General features: G+C 40.6%; 1 protein-coding gene across 1 annotated transcript in view; it reads right to left on the bottom strand.

Annotated features, from left to right (window-relative positions):
• Positions 1 to 19240, bottom strand: part of Slc9a7 (solute carrier family 9 member A7) — a 160048-nt gene that overhangs the window by 84374 nt on the left and 56434 nt on the right. The window contains 2 exon segments of the mRNA XM_052171878.1: positions 9388 to 9465; positions 11258 to 11457. Coding sequence (XP_052027838.1) covers positions 9388 to 9465; positions 11258 to 11457 — 278 coding nt within the window.

Below are 19240 nucleotides of genomic sequence, written 5' to 3'. Positions count from 1 at the left end.
GTCAGAAACCAGATAGAAATCGCAATATCAGATGTACTTGTGCTGGAACTCAGTGTCAAGAATGGAGCTGTGTTAGAAGAATTCTGAGAGCTCGTAAGAAAACTCCAAGAAAACAGGACAACAGTTTTGTGAACTCTGTTCCTTCTAAACATTGGTTTGTTTTTGAAATGTGCTTTTGTTATTTGTGTGGTAAATAGGGTTTACTTCAAATTAACCATTATCTTAAATGTTTCCAATCATGGCCTGTCCTTGAGTTTGTATACACCTTGAAGCCACGTGAACCTTGATCATGTGACATTGCTCAACAGTCTAAGTTAGGGTTACTATTGCTCTGATGAAACACCTTGCCAAAGCAACTACGGTAGTAAAGGATTTAGTTTGCTCACAGCTCCACGGAACAGCTCATCATCAAAAGCAGTGAGAGCAAGAAGTCAAACAGGGCAGGAACCTGACTGCAGGAACTGATGCAGAGGCCGTGGAGGATGCTGCTTACTGGCTTGCTCCTCAAGTCTTGCTCAGCCTGCTTTCTTTCTTTCTTTTTTTTTTTTTATTCGATATATTTTTTTATTTATGTTTCAAATGATTTCCCCTTTTCTGGCCTCCCACTCCACAAAAGTCACATAAGCCCTCTTCCCTCCCCCTGTTCCTCCACCCACCCCTTCCCACTTCCCTGTTCTGGTTTTGCCCTATACCACTACACTGAGTCTTTCCAGAACCAGGGGCCACTCCTCCTTTCTTCTTGTACCTCATTTGATGTGTGGATTATGTTTTGGGTATTCCAGTTTTCTAGGTTACTATCCACTTATTAGAGAGTGCATACCATGATTCACCTTTTGAGTCTGGGTTACCTCACTTAGTATGATGTTCTCTAGCTCCATCCATTTGCCTAAGAATTTCATGAATTCATTGTTTCTAATGGCTGAATAGTACTCCATTGTGTAGATATACCACATTTTTTTGCATCCACTCTTCTGTTGAGGGATACCTGGGTTCTTTCCAGCTTCTGGCAATTATAAATAGGGCTGCTATGAACATAGTAGAGCATGTATCCTTATTACATGGTGGGGAATCCTCTGGGTATATGCCCAGGAGTGGTATAGCAGGATCTTCTGGAAGTGAGGTGCCCAGTTTTCGGAGGAACCACCGGACTGATTTCCAGAGTGGTTGTACCAATTTGCAACCCCACCAGCAGTGGAGGAGTCTTCCTCTTTCTCCACACCCTCTCCAACACCTGCTGTCTCCTGAATTTTTAATCTTAGCCATTCTGACTGGTGTAAGGTGAAATCTCAGGGTTGTTTTGATTTGCATTTCCCTAATGACTAATGAAGTTGAGCATTTTTTAAGATGCTTCTCCGCCATCCGAAGTTCTTCAGGTGAGAATTCTTTGTTTAACTCTGTACCCCATTTTTTAATAAGGTTGTTTGGTTTTCTGGAGTCTAACTTCTTGAGTTCTTTATATATATATTGGATATTAGCCCTCTATCTGATGTAGGATTGGTGAAGATCTTTTCCCAATTTGTTGGTTGCCGATTTGTCCTTTTGATGGTGTCCTTTGCTTTACAGAAACTTTATAATTTTATGAGGTCCCATTTGTCAATTCTTGATCTTAGAGCATACACTATTGGTGTTCTGTTCAGGAACTTTCCCCCTGTACCGATGTCCTCAAGGGTCTTCCCCAGTTTCTTTTCTATTAGCTTCAGAGTGTTTGGCTTTATGTGGAGGTCCTTGATCCATTTGGAATTGAGCTTAGTACAAGGAGACAAGGATGGATCAATTCGCATTCTTCTGCATGCTGACCTCCAGTTGAACCAGCACCATTTGTTGAAAAGGCTGTCTTTTTTCCATTGGATGTTTTCAGCCCCTTTGTCGAGGATCAAGTGGCCATAGGTGTGTGGGTTCATTTCTGGATCTTCAATCCTGTTTCATTGATCCTCCTGCCTGTCACTGTACCAATATTTTTTTTTATTCGATATAATTTTTTATTTACATTTCAAATGATTTCCCCTTTTCTAGCCCCCCACTCCCCGAAAGTCCCGTAAGCCCCTTTCTCTTCCCCTGTCCTCCCACCCACCCCTTCCCACTTCCCCGTTCTGGTTTTGCCGAATACTGCTTCACTGAGTCTTTCCAGAACAAGGGGCCACTCCTCCTTTCTTCTTGTACCTCATTTGATGTGTGGGTTATGTTTTGGGTATTCCAGTTTTCTAGGTTAATATCCACTTATTAGTGAGTGCATACCATGATTCACCTTTTGAGTCTGGGTTACCTCACTTAGTATGATGTTCTCTAGCTCCATCCATTTGCCTAAGAATTTCATGAATTCATTGTTTCTAATGGCTAAATAGTACTCCATTGTGTAGATATACCACATTTTTTGCATCCACTCTTCTGTTGAGGGATACCTGGGTTCTTTCCAGCATCTGGCAATTATAAATAGGGCTGCTATGAACATAGTAGAGCATGTATCCTTATTACATGGTGAGGAATCCTCTGGGTATATGCCCAGGAGTGGTATAGCAGGATCTTCTGGAAGTGAGGTGCCCAGTTTTCAGAGGAACCGCCAGACTGATTTCCAGAGTGGTTGTACCAATTTGCAACCCCACCAGCAGTGGAGGAGTCTTCCTCTTTCTCCACACCCTCTCCAACACCTGCTGTCTCCTGAATTTTTAATCTTAGCCATTCTGACTGGTATAAGGTGAAATCTCAGGGTTGTTTTGATTTGCATTTCCCTAATGACTAATGAAGTTGAACATTTTTTAAGATGCTTCTCCGCCATCCGAAGTTCTTCAGGTGAGAATTCTTTGTTTAACTCTGTACCCCATTTTTTAATAGGGTTGTTTGGTTTTCTGGAGTCTAACTTCTTGAGTTCTTTATATATATTGGATATTAGCCCTCTATCTGATGTAGGATTGGTGAAGATCTTTTCCCAATTTGTTGGTTGCTGATTTGTCTTCTTGATGGTGTCCTTTGCCTTACAGAAACTTTGTAATTTTATGAGGTCCCATTTGTCAATTCTTGATCTTAGAGCATATGCTATTAGTGTTCTGTTCAGAAACTTTCTCCCTGTACCGATGTCCTCAAGGGTCTTCCCCAGTTTCTTTTCTATTAGCTTCAGAGTGTCTGGCTTTATGTGGAGGTCCTTGATCCATTTGGATTTGAGCTTAGTACAAGGAGACAAGGATGGATCAATTCGCATTCTTCTGCATGCTGACCTCCACTTGAACCAGCACCATTTGTTGAAAAGGCTATCTTTCAGCCTCTTTGTCGAGGATCAAGTGGCCATAGGTGTGTGGGTTCATTTCTGGATCTTCAATCCTGTTCCATTGATCCTCCTGCCTGTCACTGTACCAATACCATGCAGTTTTTAACACTATTGCTCTGTAGTATTGCTTGAGGTCAGGGATACTGATTCCCCCAGAATTTCTTTTGTTGTTGAGAATAGTTTTAGCTGTCCTGGGTTTTTTGTTATTCCAGATGAATTTGAGAATTGTTCTTTCTAACTCTATGAAGAATTGAGTTGGGATTTTGATGGGATATTGCGTTGAATCTGTACATTGCTTTTGGCAAAATTCAGCCTGCTTTCTTACAGCACCCAGAACCATCAGCCCAGGGATGGTATCACCTACAGTGGGCTGGGCCCTTCCCCGCAATCACTAATTACGAAAATGATTTCCAGCTGGATATTATGTAAGCATTTTCTTAATTCTGGTTCCCTCCTTTCAGATAAGTAGCTTGTGTTAAGTTGACATTAAAAGTAGCTACCACATTAACCCCCAGAAAAGAAATTATCTGATACTCTAAATAAAGTTGGGTAGTGCATGAAACTTTAGTCTCTCCTTCATTTCTAGGCTCCATTCTCTTGAGTTCACAGCACCAACAAGAGTGGTGAAACTAGGATTTCTTTTGGCCAATTATTCCCAGGATTATTAGAAACACAGATTAGATAAATTCACATTTACAATATAAGCTAACCAAAAATGTAAATCTACAAGAATACATTCATAATATCCCAGAATCGATATGCACCACACACAAATGATTCATTTCTTATTCAAACCTGCTGAACTAAATTTTTATTTTGAAAAGATATGCTTGCATATTATATTAGCTCTTAAATGCACATTTCATAATACAGAAAGTACTTTCATGTGTATTAACTCATCCAATTCTCACAGCACCCCAGTGGGGATTCATTCAAACTTGTTTGCTAGCTTGCTTGTTTGTCTGTTTGTTTTAGCCATACTGAAGATTGGCTTAGGATCTTACGCATATTAGAGAAGTGCTTCACCCCTGAGTTAAATTATCAGCTGTTGTTTAGACAGGGGGATTCACCCACTAGCCAGGCTGGCTTAAAACTAGTGGAAGTCGTTTCCTTCTCCTCCCCACTGCTGAGATTATAGGCATGAGCCGCCATATCCAGCTCTTGAACCATCTTACATGAGGAAAATGTAAGGTTCTATGACAAGCTTTAGAGTCGCCTAAAGTCATACATCTTCCAAACTATAACCAGGGAATGGAGAGCCTGTCTCTGGACTCCATTGTGTGACTTTCTCAATCTCCACCACTCTCTGCTTTTTGAAGAGAAATGGACAGGAGTTACTGAATTAAAGACTAGCCCTTTCTTCCTATTTTTATGTGTCTACAATATACTCATGACTTGTCCCTATTCTTCTCTCTTAGGCACAGAATGACAAGCAGAGAAAAAAAAGAGATAGTGGCATATCCAAATAAAACCTTCAAGGATCTAAACCCAGCACAGACCAGAGCAAGGTCCATTTTGGTGAAATCCACCGGAGATTCCAGTTAGTAGTGTACCATTCTCTGCCTATATTCCTAACTGCTGGGGAAGCAATATTCTCTCAGATTCCCATCATCTGTGCTGTGTGTGCATTTATTTACACATGTGTATGTGAGAGAGCCAGTCACAAAAAAGTTGCCTAGATGAGTTTTCCAATATTAGTGCCCTATAAACAAATCACAAGCAATGGCACAAAATCAAAGGCAAAATCCAAAAGTAACTTTTTCAAGGTAGAAAAAAAGATGAGTGCATACAGAGGTATATAGAATATGTATATGTGTATATGTATATATTCAGAATATAGCATATATTAAATGATCCAAATATACTTATATACCATTAGTTAAATGGTAAAATTTTTATCATCTGTTTAATCAACACTAGGTGCAATCAGAGATGGCAAGCACAGTAGCAACAACCACCTATCTGGTGACTTTATAAAGATTGTTTACAGAAGAAAGACACTAATGGTGGGTAATACAGAGGGCTACATGTCAAAAACGCATTCAATTAGTTACTAGGGAAAGCTTCTTATTTGGATTTTTTTAAGAAAACAGAGCTGATGAATGGAAGGTTATATAAAAATAAAGTGTTTTTCAACCATTAGAGAGGCTTTTATAACCTATGTTTTGCTTTCATTTTAAAGCAACTATGACTTTGATTATATGTTCAGATTAGATATTTAAAATAAATTATGCATCATCCACTTGATCCAAAGAAGAGGTCCCAAATTCCTCACTGAGGGAAAAAAAATTATCCCTACAGTAACCATTTCTTGTCTATTATGTGTCAATAGATGATGTAAAGATTCAGATGACGTTGGCAACTGTATAAATGACTTGGAAAAAACTGTATGTGTGAGATGTTTCATATGGAAAACATGCTTCTAGCACAAAGGAAGAACTCTAGATGTGGAGTTGGACAGAGAAGGCCTAGCTTTGACTTATTTCTATATTGACTGCATAGCCTCACCTGCAGCATTAATCATTCTGTTTTGAACATCAATGAAATGCAAGACCCTTTCTGCATTCCAAACTTTGTGTATAAAAGCACACAACCCCCTGTTCCTCTGCCCAGCCCTCTCATGTTCCTCTGCGTTCCCAGCATGATGCAGCAAGGAGGCTCACTTGATCTATGAAAGACAACACCAGTTTGCTTTGACTAGAAGCCTTCCCCGTTTTATACAGGATGAGGTGGCTCTTCGCCATGCTCCTTCAGCTTCCACACAGTGAGTGAAAGAGACAGCCTTTGTCCTGCACAGCAGTTTCTAACATCTCTCCATTTAAGCCTCCCTACCTCTGACTGACTGAGCTGATAGATAAAAGGTCTCTGTCATTCTGTCTTCACCCTATGAAGTACTTATGGTGTACTATAACTAAGAGCTAACCTTCATACTCCAATTGGTTTATCAGGGCATTTGAATCATAAATTGTTTAATCATGAGCTAAATCCTTATGTTAATGTTCAGCAATCATTATTTCCTTATAGATTCTGTGAATGTTCACATGGATTTATAAACAGAAATGAATATGTGCAGTTCCTATACCTCGCTGATGCCCCATAAATGGTTTAAAACCAAGGAGTGGTTCTGACAGAAAGTCTAGTACATTGGGCAGGCATCCTCTCCTAAAAGGAACTGGGAAGTGTTCCATCTTCTATTTTCTGAAAGAGCTTTTGCAGGGATGGTTTTATTTCTTCCTTAAATGTTTGGTCTTGTTCACTATGAATGGTAGCGTTGTAGTTATCAATTCAGTTTTTTATTTAACACAGAGCTGTCCAAGTTTTCTATATTATCTCTAGCTAGAAAAACACCTTAATCTATAAGGTGCTTGCCATGCAAGCATGAAGACCTGGATTTGATCTACAACATCCACATGAAAGAAAAGGTAGGGGAACTGGGAAGATGGCTCAGGGGTGAAATCTCTGAGCACGGCTGTATGTTCCTGAAGCCCCAGCATTGAGAGGCAGAGACAGATGGCTCATGAGATCTTGATGGTCAGACACCGTGGCCAAACAGTGAGTTTCTGGTTCCATGAAAACTCCTATCTAAGTGGAATAAGACAGAAAGCAACAGAAGGAAACATTTGACATTCTCCCCTGGCCTCTGTATGCATGCAGATGGGTCTATATACCTGCACACTCATGGGCATACAACACACCCACACAGACACACTCACACACAAAGGTGGGGAGCACACTTGTAATCCCAGTGCTGAGGAGGCTGAGAAAAGCAGATCTCTGGAACTCCCTGACCAGTCAGTCTAGCCTACTTAAGAGTTTCAGATCAATAAAAGATACTATCTTTTTTAAAATGAGGGGCCCTGAAGAATGACACCTGAGGTTGATGTCTCCCTGCCCCAAATAATTTACTGGCACAAAACTATTCTGAGCACTCTTTTATTAACCACTGAATATCTGAATATTCTGTAGTGATACTCTTCTTTATGTTCATAATACAATTTTCCCAGTTAATGTAGCCACAGTTTCTCCATTTAGAAGTCTTTTTTTCTTTCTTTCTTTCTTTCTTTCTTTCTTTCTTTCTTTCTTTTTTTTTTTGGTTTTTTGTTTTTGTTTTTTGTTTGTTTGTTTGCTTTTTGTTTTTTCGAGACAGGGTTTCTCTGTAGATCCCTGGCTGTCCTGGAACTCACTCTGTAGACCAGGCTGGCCTTGAACTCAGAAATCTACCTGCCTCTGCCTCCCGAGTGCTGGGATTAAAGGTATGCGCCACTACTGCCCGGCCTAGAAGTCATTTTCTAATTCAAAAAGATGCTGAGTCTGACTGCCAGCCAACCTCCTTCTTCTCTAGAACTGGAATATTTGTCTCTCACCTCTCTTCAGAGCTGAATAAGCTACGTGGCCGTAATCCTAGAAAGGCCTTTGGGAAGCTGATCTTCACACAACATTCCCATAAGATAGAGCAGGTAGATAGGTAGGTAGGCAGGTAGGCAGGTAGGCAGGTAGGCAGGCAGGCAGGCAGACAGACAGACAAACAGACAGATAGAGCAATCTGCTGATGTTTTGTTAAAGTACTTGTCAAATAAAAGGCTGTTTTAGCTTAAGATGCTGTCAAGAATAATAACCCTCAATAAGGAGGATAGTTACATTTTTTTTTAATTTTTACTTTGGACTAACAATGGATTTACTGAAGTTGCAAATAATGTAGAAAATGTTTGGGTACCCCTCATCTACCACCACCACCATCAACTGTATCTTATGTAGCTATAGGACTGTATCCAAAACTAGGAGATTGATATTGGTACAGTGTCAGTGTAATTGTATCATATGTGCAGACTATATATCTACTGCTACAGTCAAGAAGCAGCGCTGGCCTGGAGTATAACACTCAGCTAGCATGTATATAAGACTTTGCTTTCCATCCTTGGCACCACAAAAATACTAACATACAGAAATAGTCCAAAAATGTCCCTTGTGGTCTCCCCAAACTCTACCTTACCATCATCTCTAATCCCAGGCAATCAAAATGCGTTCTCTATCTCTATAATTCTGTTATTTCTGTAATGCTACAGAAATGAAGCAATACAGCATATAACCCTGAATCTGGATTGTCTGACTCAGCAGAATGCCTCATAAGCCTATCCAGATTGGACACCAATAATTCTTCCCATGTGATCACTGAGTAATTTTCTATGGTATGGGTATACTACAGTTTGTTTAGCCATTACCCGCAGGAAGGCATTTTGGTTGCTTTAGGGTTTTGTCTTACAAATCAGATAGTATGAAGAATGAGGCATAGGTTTTTGTGTGGACATAAGTTTATGTTCTCATCAAGAAATCCTCAGCAGTGAAGTAGTTATGCCTTAAGACACCTTTGACTCCACTTTGACAAGAAACTATTATGTTGTTTGCCAAGTGGCTACACCATGTTATATTCCTGCTGGCAGTTTGGAAGAGCTCTACATTTTAAAACAGAAACAATTTACTGATGATGAGACCTATAGTCTCTGAGTAATACATAACACTAGAAATTATCCAGGTCAACACTGAGACTTCCACTTTCCCCCACTCCACTCCCCCCCCCAAAAAAAAGCCTAGACAGGAAGCCATTGAAAAGAGGTCTTAAATATTATGATAAGGATGCATAGCTCTTCACAATTGATGGCTTCTGACAGGGATGCAGGAGGGAACAGACTCAGTTTTCTTTAAGGGGTGGACCACAGGGAGTTTGACCATGCTCCACTGAGTATATGGGCAACACAAATTGGACTTGGTAGTTTTTTTCTTTTTCTTCCCTTCTTTTTCTGGGAGTAGGTCACATGGGCAAGAGAGGCTGCTGGAAGGACTGGTAGTGTCCTCTAAGTGATCAGGTACATTATGGGAAATTCCCAAAGAATCAATGAAAAATATTATGTTGGAGGCCGGGCAATGGTGGCACATGCCTTTAATCCCAACACTTGGGAGGCAGAGGCAGGCAGATTTCTGAGTTCGAGGCCAGCCTGGTCTACAGAGTGAGTTCCAGGAAAGCCAGGGCTACACAGAGAAACCCTATCTCGAAAAAAACCAAAAAAAAAAAATATTATGTTGGGGAACAAAGGAGAAAATTCTTAAGAAATCATTGACAAAAATGCTCATACCTTCTTTAAGCTGTATCCAGCATGGAAAATAATTGGAGGCAGCAGAATGTTGAAAAATACCTCTGGATCAAATGTTACCTGAAAGTTTAAAAAGAAAAAAAGTCACATTTGAGATAAAGCTCAACTGAGTGGGTAATATTTAATATTGGAAGGCATTGACTAAAGTGCCTTATTTAGAACAAAAGCTGCCAATGTGTTAAATCATTACAGCAGATAAGTCACCATTTCCCTATTGCCTGGCATGTTCTCCCTTCCATGGCTGCCCTCGGTGCTTCTGACTTAAAATTCCAGTATTCTGTTTTAATACATATTAAGTCACAACAGTTTGAGGCAATTCGAGGAACTCACAGACAGCTGCTGCCAATATTTTTCAACATAAAATAAAAACATCTTGATTTTCATTACACATTCATGAAGGCTTAATTACAATAAAAATGTTATGAGTTTTTATTAACTTCCAATTTGTAGACCTAATTCTATAACTTTTAAGTCTCTTTTGAGGGAACAGCCTTTCACATGACCAAGACAAAGTTATCAGTAAGGTCAGCCGCTTCTTGATCAACAGCTGAAGTTGGTTGTTGTTGATAAAAAGGAACTTAAACTGATACTTCTACACAACCAATCATAGTACAGACCAAATGAACTAAGCATTTATAAAAAGACAATACTTGGGGGGTGGGGGGAAGAAGTAGGAGTAAGCTAAATATTTAAAATGATTAAGTGACATAAAATCAATTAATCTACCTACATGAATACATCTTTAATATTGATTTCTTGCCTATCCTAGAAATCACCCACATGAGAGGCACAGAACCTTTTTTTCTGAAGCATTTTTGATACTCCATAGTCAAAGGAAAAACCATGCTTGAACCATGCATAATGGTGAACTCTAGCACCCTAAGGCTGAGGCAGGAGGACTATGGATTTGAGATGAGCCTGAGCTATGTTTTAAGGCAGTATCTTGAAAGAAACAGAATTTTTAAAATTTGGAAATAATGCTTAGACTTAAATTCTAAAACAAGGCCTCCTTCATTTGAATATTAGGTAAGTCTTTAGCATCAATCAGTAATATGTATAAGTACTCATATATTTGCAGATTATGTCAAGAAAGTCATGAAGAACTAGGAATTGCATTTCAGGATATTAACTAAGCTAAAAGGGAAACTAATACTACTATTTAAGAGATAAGTGCTGTGTGGTGATGGTACATGCCTTTCATCCCAGCACTTGGGAGGCAGAGGTAGGTAGATGGATCTCTGTGAGTTTCGTGCCAGCCTGGTCTACAGAGCTGGTTCCAGGATAGCCAGGGCTTCACAGAGCAACTCTGTCTTGAAAAACCAAAAGAAAGAAAAGAAAAGAAAAGAAAAGAAAAGAAGGAAAGAGAGAGGGAGGGAGGGAGGGAGGGAAGGAGAGAGGAAGGAAGGGAAGGAGGGAGGGAGAGAGAAAGAAGAAAGAAAGAAAGAAAGAAAGAAAGAAAGAAAGAAAGAAAGAAAGAAAGAAAGAAAGAAAGAAAGAAAGAAAGAAAGAAAGAAAGAAAGAAATTAGGAGGCTCATTTTAAGCTCATTTCACAACAATGAGAGTAAAGAAGTGATACCATTGAAGGAACAAGGCAAGTGGCCATAACAGCAACATATCACACCACCAGCAGCCCCTGCAGGCTATAGGTCCTAGCCAGTTAAGCTGGTAGCTGAAAGCAACAAAGTTAAAATCTGGCTCTTCCTTCGAATTCTGACCCCAAAGCACCCTACAAAATTGCAAGCCAGAAATGTGACAGATGTTCCAGTAGTTTGGGAGAATTTCTCTCCTCAAGGTCAAGATGAAGCCAGGGGATCAACAACCTTGTTCCAGAAAGCCATGGTATCAGCTTACCTTCCGCAGCATGTCATTCTGCTCCACGTTGTTGATCTTGCCAGGGCTGATTTCTCCTTTCAAAGTGTATTCAAAGAACTTCCCACTGACATTCACTAATAAAGTGCTAAAGGCTCTGTCTTCCTGAGTACAGCTGAGTGACTTGTCATGACCGCTGGTAGCAGGGGTTCCATACCTCAGGATCACTCCAACAATGAGTCCTGAAATAGGGTGACACACGTAAAAAATACAATTAGTCCTGGCTTAGTGTGCACTCATTTATGGAGGGTTAAGCCTGCCCGCTTTTCTGAATTACTCAGAAAGTCCATTCCATTTCCCCCTTTCTTTTGTGTCTCTCTTTCAGAAACTGGCCAGAGCCTACATATGCTTTCTCTGGTATGCATTTTCACTCTCTGTCTGAAACTACCTCCCTTTTGCCATTGGCTCTGTGCCCAACTTCCATTCCTAACTCAGAAGGGCATGGGTTTCTCTCTTCTTCTTCTCCATCCTCTGGGCAGATTTCTAGATTGCCTATCTTAGAGTTTCAAACACTATTAATCACTAAACTTTTAAAAAGTCGGTAATGTTGCAGAACAAAACGTATGAAAGCAACACACTGCTCATCTGAGTCCCTTAGCTACTAGAAGGTTTAAACAGAACAGTGATTAACAGGGCCTCACAAACAGACTCGCCCCCCCCCCTTCTCTTTCATCGCTCATTTCTGAGGCTTTTAGTAGAGACAGATGAGGAAGGGGAAAAGTCTAATGTTTTCTGCCCAGAACAGAATGAGGAAGGACCACTGAATCTTTGTTTTTCCCCATAGTATCTTTCAAACCATTCCTACTGCCATCTGCTAGGGAGAACCAGGCCAGTGGAATGTTTAATTGCTAGAAATGTAACATGCTTTGACACACAGAGAGAGAGAGAGAGAGAGGGAGAGAGAGAGGGAGAGGGAGAGGGAGAGGGAGAGGGAGAGGGAGAGGGAGAGGGAGAGGGAGAGAGAGAGAGAGAGAGAGAGAGAGGGAAAATGTTTTTGCTTAAGTCATTCCAAGCACTGAGGATCACGGAGAAAGTAATTATACCCGCTGGGAGGCTAGAAGTTGCAGTGTAAGGCTAAGCAGTCATGATTCAGGGGCTGATTCTTGAGGCTACAAATTTAAAATAATGTTCTTAATAACCTCACCCTGACCAATTATGAAACAACCTTAAATGTATAAGAAAAGTCAGACTTAATTTTAAAAAGCATGTTTACCATTACCAAAAAGAAATACCTAAAGAAAACAAAGAAGCCCATAATGCAGATGTTTCCAATTATCTAGGGAACAGGCAAAAGAGAAACACTTCTTCAGTGTCTACCAGGTCTTAGAGCTAAAGTTTGATTTATTTTATTCCTATCTGGTGACAAATCAGATGATGGTGGAGACAGCCAGCCAGAATTTGCTCAGCCCTGCGATGCTCAGCTTGAGAACATGCTTCTCCACTCGCACTGTCATGGCTATCTTGGTCTTGTTTTCTGGGGGTCTGTGCTGGTAAGTGATGTTGTGAGCTACCCACAGCAAGGTGGCTGCTGGTCACATTTCTTTTTATTTTCCTGATCTTCTTCATTGCTGCTCTAGCAAGGCCTGATATATTATCGGTCTCTATCAGCTCTCATTCATAGGAGGCTATTAGAACTCTGATAACTGTCTAGGGGTCCTCAGCACAGAGCAGGAAGGAAGTATATCACGTACACAATTGGCCCTAGTGTTCTGGGGCAGTGAACAAGCCTTCCACTATGGGACTCTGCTCTCCAGGTGTAGTATGAAATCAGAGCAGTTGTGATTACTTACATAAGATTAGGCCCACAAACACACCTTTGTGGAAGCTGCCCCCATGTGTGTGTGTGTGTGTGTGTGCACGCGCACGCGTGCGTGTATAGTTAATTTCTGGGGAGAAAGGCTCTTCGTTGATGGTACATCTGTTCCTAAGTTATCCATACTCGTATAGGCAACCCTTTCACTCATGTTCCTACAAATAACCCAAATTACACTCACTGCTTCAGTAAGCTATGCCAGTAGAATTGTTTCTTTGCTCTGCTATCAGAGCCCTATCTAAAGTGAAGAAAAGTCACATAGCCCCTTCATTCTCCCCATTTCCATTATTCTGCTCATTCTTCTGGTGACTGTGTGGCAGGCAGGTCCCATGACCTCTCATGATTACAATGTACTGAGCATTTACATCCAGCAGTACAACTCCACCAGGGCCTGCATTTTTGCTGCCTGTGCACCCTTCTCTCTTTTAACAACACAAAACTCTATAAATGTTCTAACCTGTTTTGTTGCAAAGATGTTACTTGGGGGTTATTATTCTCTGTGCCAATCTAGTGAACAAGTTACATCTTTTGGTATACTGTAGGTAGAGATCCTCTCAGGGCTTTTCTCCCCAGATCTTTATGTCTTTTAGTCCTATTTCAGTCCTTGGTTAGGCAATTATGTACTGATGAAGAGTTACTTGATAAAGCAGTTGCACGGGTCTTCAGCATTTGTCATGATACACAATGGTCTGTACTACCTGAAGTTGACCTATCACGGAGTTTATATTAAACGCTATTTACAGAAACTGTATACATTAAAAGTTGCTTTACATTCCTTACTGTTTCCTAACTTTATTTACATCTTCATCAGATAAGAAAATAAACCGTACTCATAGGCCTTCACAACGGGCTGAAGGGATGGCTCAGTGGTTAGGAGCCTGTTCCAGAGGAACCAAGATCTAGTCCCAGAATCCCCATTGTTTTCAGGAAGCTCACAACTGCCTGTAACTTCAGCTCCAGAATATCCAATGGCCATTTCTGGCATACACTAGTACTTATACACATGTTGTATGCATACACACACACACACACACACAAATAAACCTTTTTTAAAAAGGTAGGCATACAGTTGTATACAAATTCTTCAATTCCAGGAAATGTCTAGATTCATTAGCAGATGCTGAATATTGAGTGGTGTTTAAATTTAGCAAATCTTTCCTTTTTTTTTTTTTTTTTTTTTTTTTTTTTTTGCTCTAGGTCCAAAGCATCCACATTAACAAAGGGAAACAGCGAGAGGAATGATGCTGTGGTTAAACTTAGCAACACAAGCTATCAGAGCAAAAGTAAATGGTTAACCCCATCCTGAGCATCTGACCTAGCCAAGTCCCATGGTATACTGCTAGCTCATGCTCTTCTCCAAGTAACTCAAACAGTGTAGATTTCTATTTATCATCATCACTCCCCATGCTATGATACTAAGTTTCCAATGAGCATTTTCTGATTGAAGAAAGAGCAGGATATCAGGACTGCTGAGGGGTAGTGTTGTTGCTGCTGCTGCTGCTGCTGCTGCTGCTGCTGCTGCTGTTTTGTGTTTAAGAAAATGAATTCTAAAGAACTGGAGACAACATTAACAACATAATTTATTTGCTGGATCTAAATACATCTTCTGATTGAAAACTGTGGAAAGATCATAACTGCAGAAACTTAAAAACATGTAGGGCATTTTGTTTAAAGCTTAAGAAGCTCAGTGCTCACAAGAAAATTCAGGGAGCCACATAGGCACTGATCTGACTGGTTCTACAGCACAGTGCTCCAGAGGACAGAGAAAAATAAGCCTATGTCTGTGGAAAAACAGCATAGCAGACAGCAGCTGAGGAACTGATTTCACAGGCATATGACTAACATCAGGAAATAATTTAATTGCAACTTTTACCGAAAGCAAATATGGATGGAATTACTTTGACATTTCGTGTGGCTGAAAGCAAATGGTAAACTCAAAGGGACAAAAACCCAAGCCTCTATCATGTGGGTATGAAGAAAACCTACTTCCCAACTGCCTCAGCGTACTACACTAAAGGTATACAACTGCCAGCTCGTCCAACTTTAAGATAGAACCAAAGGACTATGAACATGTATAGACAGACATGCGAGTATGAATATCTTATCTCTGTTCATTGGTAGAATAAGAAAGGAGTATGAGCCAAGTGTGATTGCAATTCCAGAAGGTCATGAGGATAGCAACCCCCATGAGTATGAAACCAGTTTCTCTCCGAGGCTGAGGCTGTTGAGAGAATAGTTGAACAATGGACACAGGGAGAGGTATAATTCTAGACAGCCATCCACCAGCTATGTTATAAAAATGATGAAATTAATTAGACTTCATTAAAAGCAAGAGAGGAATGGGTTCTGGAATGTACTGTTCTCTAGTCTGACCTTCCCCTCCCTTATGCATGCTACTGAGGGAGAAGGGTCATCAGTTTGGTTTGGCCACTACCGTGTAGTTGTATCGAGCATAATAAGGATTGTTCTGAGTTCTAAAACTTCGTTTGACATAAAAAGAAAAGAAAGCATCAAGTCACAAAGCATTTGAAAATAGTGCTATACAGTGTTCTTACAGTGAGCTGGGAAATTTCCAAGAAGCTATTGAGCCAGCTAATCTGGCATGTCCAGCAGCAAACAAGAGACCCTGCCACAGACAAGGTGAAAAGCAGAGACCCACACTTGAGGTTGTCCTCTGGCAGCCATATGTGCAGCATGTATACCCATCTATACCAGCATACATGTACGCTCTCTCTCTCTCTCTCTCTCTCTCTCTCTCTCTCTCTCTCTCACACACACACACACACACACACACACACAAACACACACACACACACAAGCATACGCGCGTGCATGCACATGGGTTGGGGGCATAGAAATAACTCTAAGTTGAGACTGTCTTACCTAAAATGCTTGAAACTAGAGTTGTTTCTGATTTCAGAATTAGTAAATTGGGTATTTTTGCATAGACTTTACAAATTAAGCTAATCTGGAATTCAAAATGTACTATGTTTCAAAATACAATTTTATTTCAGATTTCAGATTAGGAATGTTCAAGCTACATGTCAAATTCAACAAAATAGAAGCCAATGGATTCCAACAGTAACTATCACTTTTCAGGGCTGGAGCTTTTGGACAGATTTTGATACATGATTGTTAGGACTCTTTCCAATGCTTTCTTCAAGATAATCTCTTGTGCACTGTGTAAAAGCAATCACCTGATAATAAAAAAGAGCCTATGTCCAATGAGCTGAGGCAAGAAATAGGAAATGGGTGTTCTGGCAGAGAGAGGGGAATTCTAGGGTTGAGTCTGGCCTGGAGAGATTCACCTGGACAAAGAGGAAGATGGTCAGTCACATAATACTGCAGACCAGGTGGCCAACCACGTGGCAGGCCTTAGAATAGAATAAACAGGATAATTAAGTTACGAGCTAGCTGGGGAACAGGCCCAAGCTTATGGCCTAAGCATTTATTCATAAATATAATTAAGTCTCAAAATCATTATTTCAGGGAACTTATGTGTGGGTGGGAAAGACCACAATTACAGTTCTGCTACTTATACAGCTGTGCTTGTCACTGCTACAGGGAGGAGTGAGTGGTAACTGAGAGTCACTATGATCTCCTCCACCTACCCAGTGTACTTCTTTTGTTACACATATCTGGGGGTGGGGGGTGGGGGGATGGGGGGATGGGGGGATGGGGGATGGGGGGATGGGGATGATGGATGTCATCCCTAACCTAAAAGCCACAGGCCACAATTAGACTTGTTAAGGTTCAGCAGATTTCTTCAATACATGTCCTCCAATTTGTTATTTGACTATTTGACTATTTTCATAGATTTTAAACTATTATTTGTAACATATTTTCCCATGTTGTTGTTATGGATCACCCACCCTAACAATATGCTCTACCAGGCAGCTGAAAGCAGATTTTGGTGAGCTCCACAGGAAGCTTGGCTGTGTTGTCACGCTCCCCTCCGCTGCCTCCACTGTTCTTTTGTAAGATCTGGCTGCTGGAAGACTGAGTGCACTGTGCCAAAATCCTTTACAAAGTACCAACTGCTGCCCAGGTGCTCCTTTTCCACAAGTCCTTTGGATGAATAACTTTCCTCACATTATCTCAATTGCCATAAAAATACCACATATTAGAGAATCATGGAATTTGGAAGGGGAGTTGATGTGTGGGCTGGAGCAGAGGACAAAAGCTACTCATAGGAAAGCAGCTTCTCTCCTGTTGAAGTCACCCTGTTCAATGGAGGGCCAGGGGCCACAATTTATTTATTTGCTTGCCCCCAGAAGCTTCATGGGTGTCAGTAAATTAACATTTGTATTAGAATTTGCCATTCTAAAGAGATCTGGCCAGAGGAGAATTTTGAGAATAGGCATAATTCTCTATAAACAGTGATCTTTATTTTCAGAAGACTGTCCCAGGAATTTATCAAAACACATAAAAGTCAATAATAAAATGATACAGCCATTGACAACACATCGGCACGCAGCACTCTAGCTTGATAAACAAATGGAAAATAAATACCTTTACCAGTTCTCCTATAATAAGTAGGGATGGGAAGATGGCTCAGTCAGTAAAGTGCTTGCTGTGCAAGCATGAGGACCTGATTTTAGATCCCCCAGCACTCATTATAAAAGCCAGATGCAGCAACACATGTCTGTAACATCAGCACTGAGGCGTGGCAAGAGAGAAGCAGCGACAGGTATATCCTTGGCACTCGCTGGCCATACAGCCCACCTAGCAATTAATTGATAAGCTCCAGGTTCCATGAGACTCTGTCTCAAATGTGGGAATTGATAAAAACACCTAACAAAACACCTCTGCTACATCCACGTGTACCTACGTATACATGTGCACACACCCATATGAATGTGTATCCATATAATCACAGAATTAAGACTATAAGGAAGATGGGGTTGCATGAAGCCAATAATGTCACTATTAAAAATGCCCATTTAACACTGATTAAGAGCCGGGCGTGGTGGCGCACACCTGTAATCCCAGCACTCTGGGAGGCAGAGGCAGGCGGATTTCTGAGTTCGAGGCCAGCCTGGTCTACAGAGTGAGTTCCAGGACAGCCAGGGCTATACAGAGAAACCCTATCTCGAAAAAACCAAAAATAAAAAAAAATCCATTTAAATGGTAAACAATATATTTTTAAAAGGTTTAACCTGACTTAAACCATACACCATTGGTTTTATTACTCAACTTATATAACATGTTCAGCTCACTAAGTGACCTTCAGGTACATTACTTAAGATGAATTTTCAGAATTGCCTGAGAGCCAATCTTGGCATTGAACCATAAGATCTGAAACCCATGATTCAGAGATCCTAAGACCATTAGCTGCTTGTCCACTGACAAACCCTCTGCTCTTTGTTTACTACACACCAGATGAATGACTATGATGTCTCCACACTCACTTTATACAGATCTCATATCAGAGTTGCAAGATATAATACAGGCCCAATTATCCATTACATTTATAAAACACACTGCCTCTCTTAAGCTATGGTATTGAGAGTGACCTGGGAAATCAACTGAAATTCAAGACCCAAGGTCTATTGGTGATAATAAAAAGCATTCAGCTCACAGGAAGTGTACAATCTAAAGGAGCAGACACTTAGTGTTAAAAGCTTTAACATTTTAAGGTTTGAGTACTGAGAAACTGCACGCATGCACACACCCTTCTGTGCTGGTTAGATTTTTAGAAACTTAACACAAGCTATACTCATTCTGGGAAGAGGGAACCTCAACTGAGAAAATGTTTCCATCAGACTGGCCGGTAGGCAAGTCTTCAGGACATTTTCTTGATTGTAGTCCTAACCTTAGAAGGACTTCTTGTAGGCAGTGCTATCCCTAGAAGGTATAAGAATATGAACCTCAGAAGCAAGCTAGTAAGCAGAGTTCCTACGTGGTCTCTTTCAGTTCCTGCCTTGACTCCCTTCATAAAGGATTGTAATCTCTAAGCCTACATGAAACCCTTTCCTCCCACCAGTTATTTATGGTTATGGTCTTTAACTCAGCCTAAGACACCTTCTCAATAATTGCTAAAGTAAAGAGATTTGTGTAACTCCATCCCACTTTTTTGGACAGTACACAGAACTCATATTACAAAGAGCCAGGTGGTGGAGCGATAGCTAATAGGTACAGGGACTGCTAAG

The sequence above is a fragment of the Apodemus sylvaticus genome, chromosome X (assembly GCF_947179515.1).
Source record: "Apodemus sylvaticus chromosome X, mApoSyl1.1, whole genome shotgun sequence".
Taxonomy (NCBI): domain Eukaryota; kingdom Metazoa; phylum Chordata; class Mammalia; order Rodentia; family Muridae; genus Apodemus; species Apodemus sylvaticus.
Note: the sequence above shows the minus strand (reverse complement) of the source record. Positions and strands in the feature narration are given on the sequence as shown.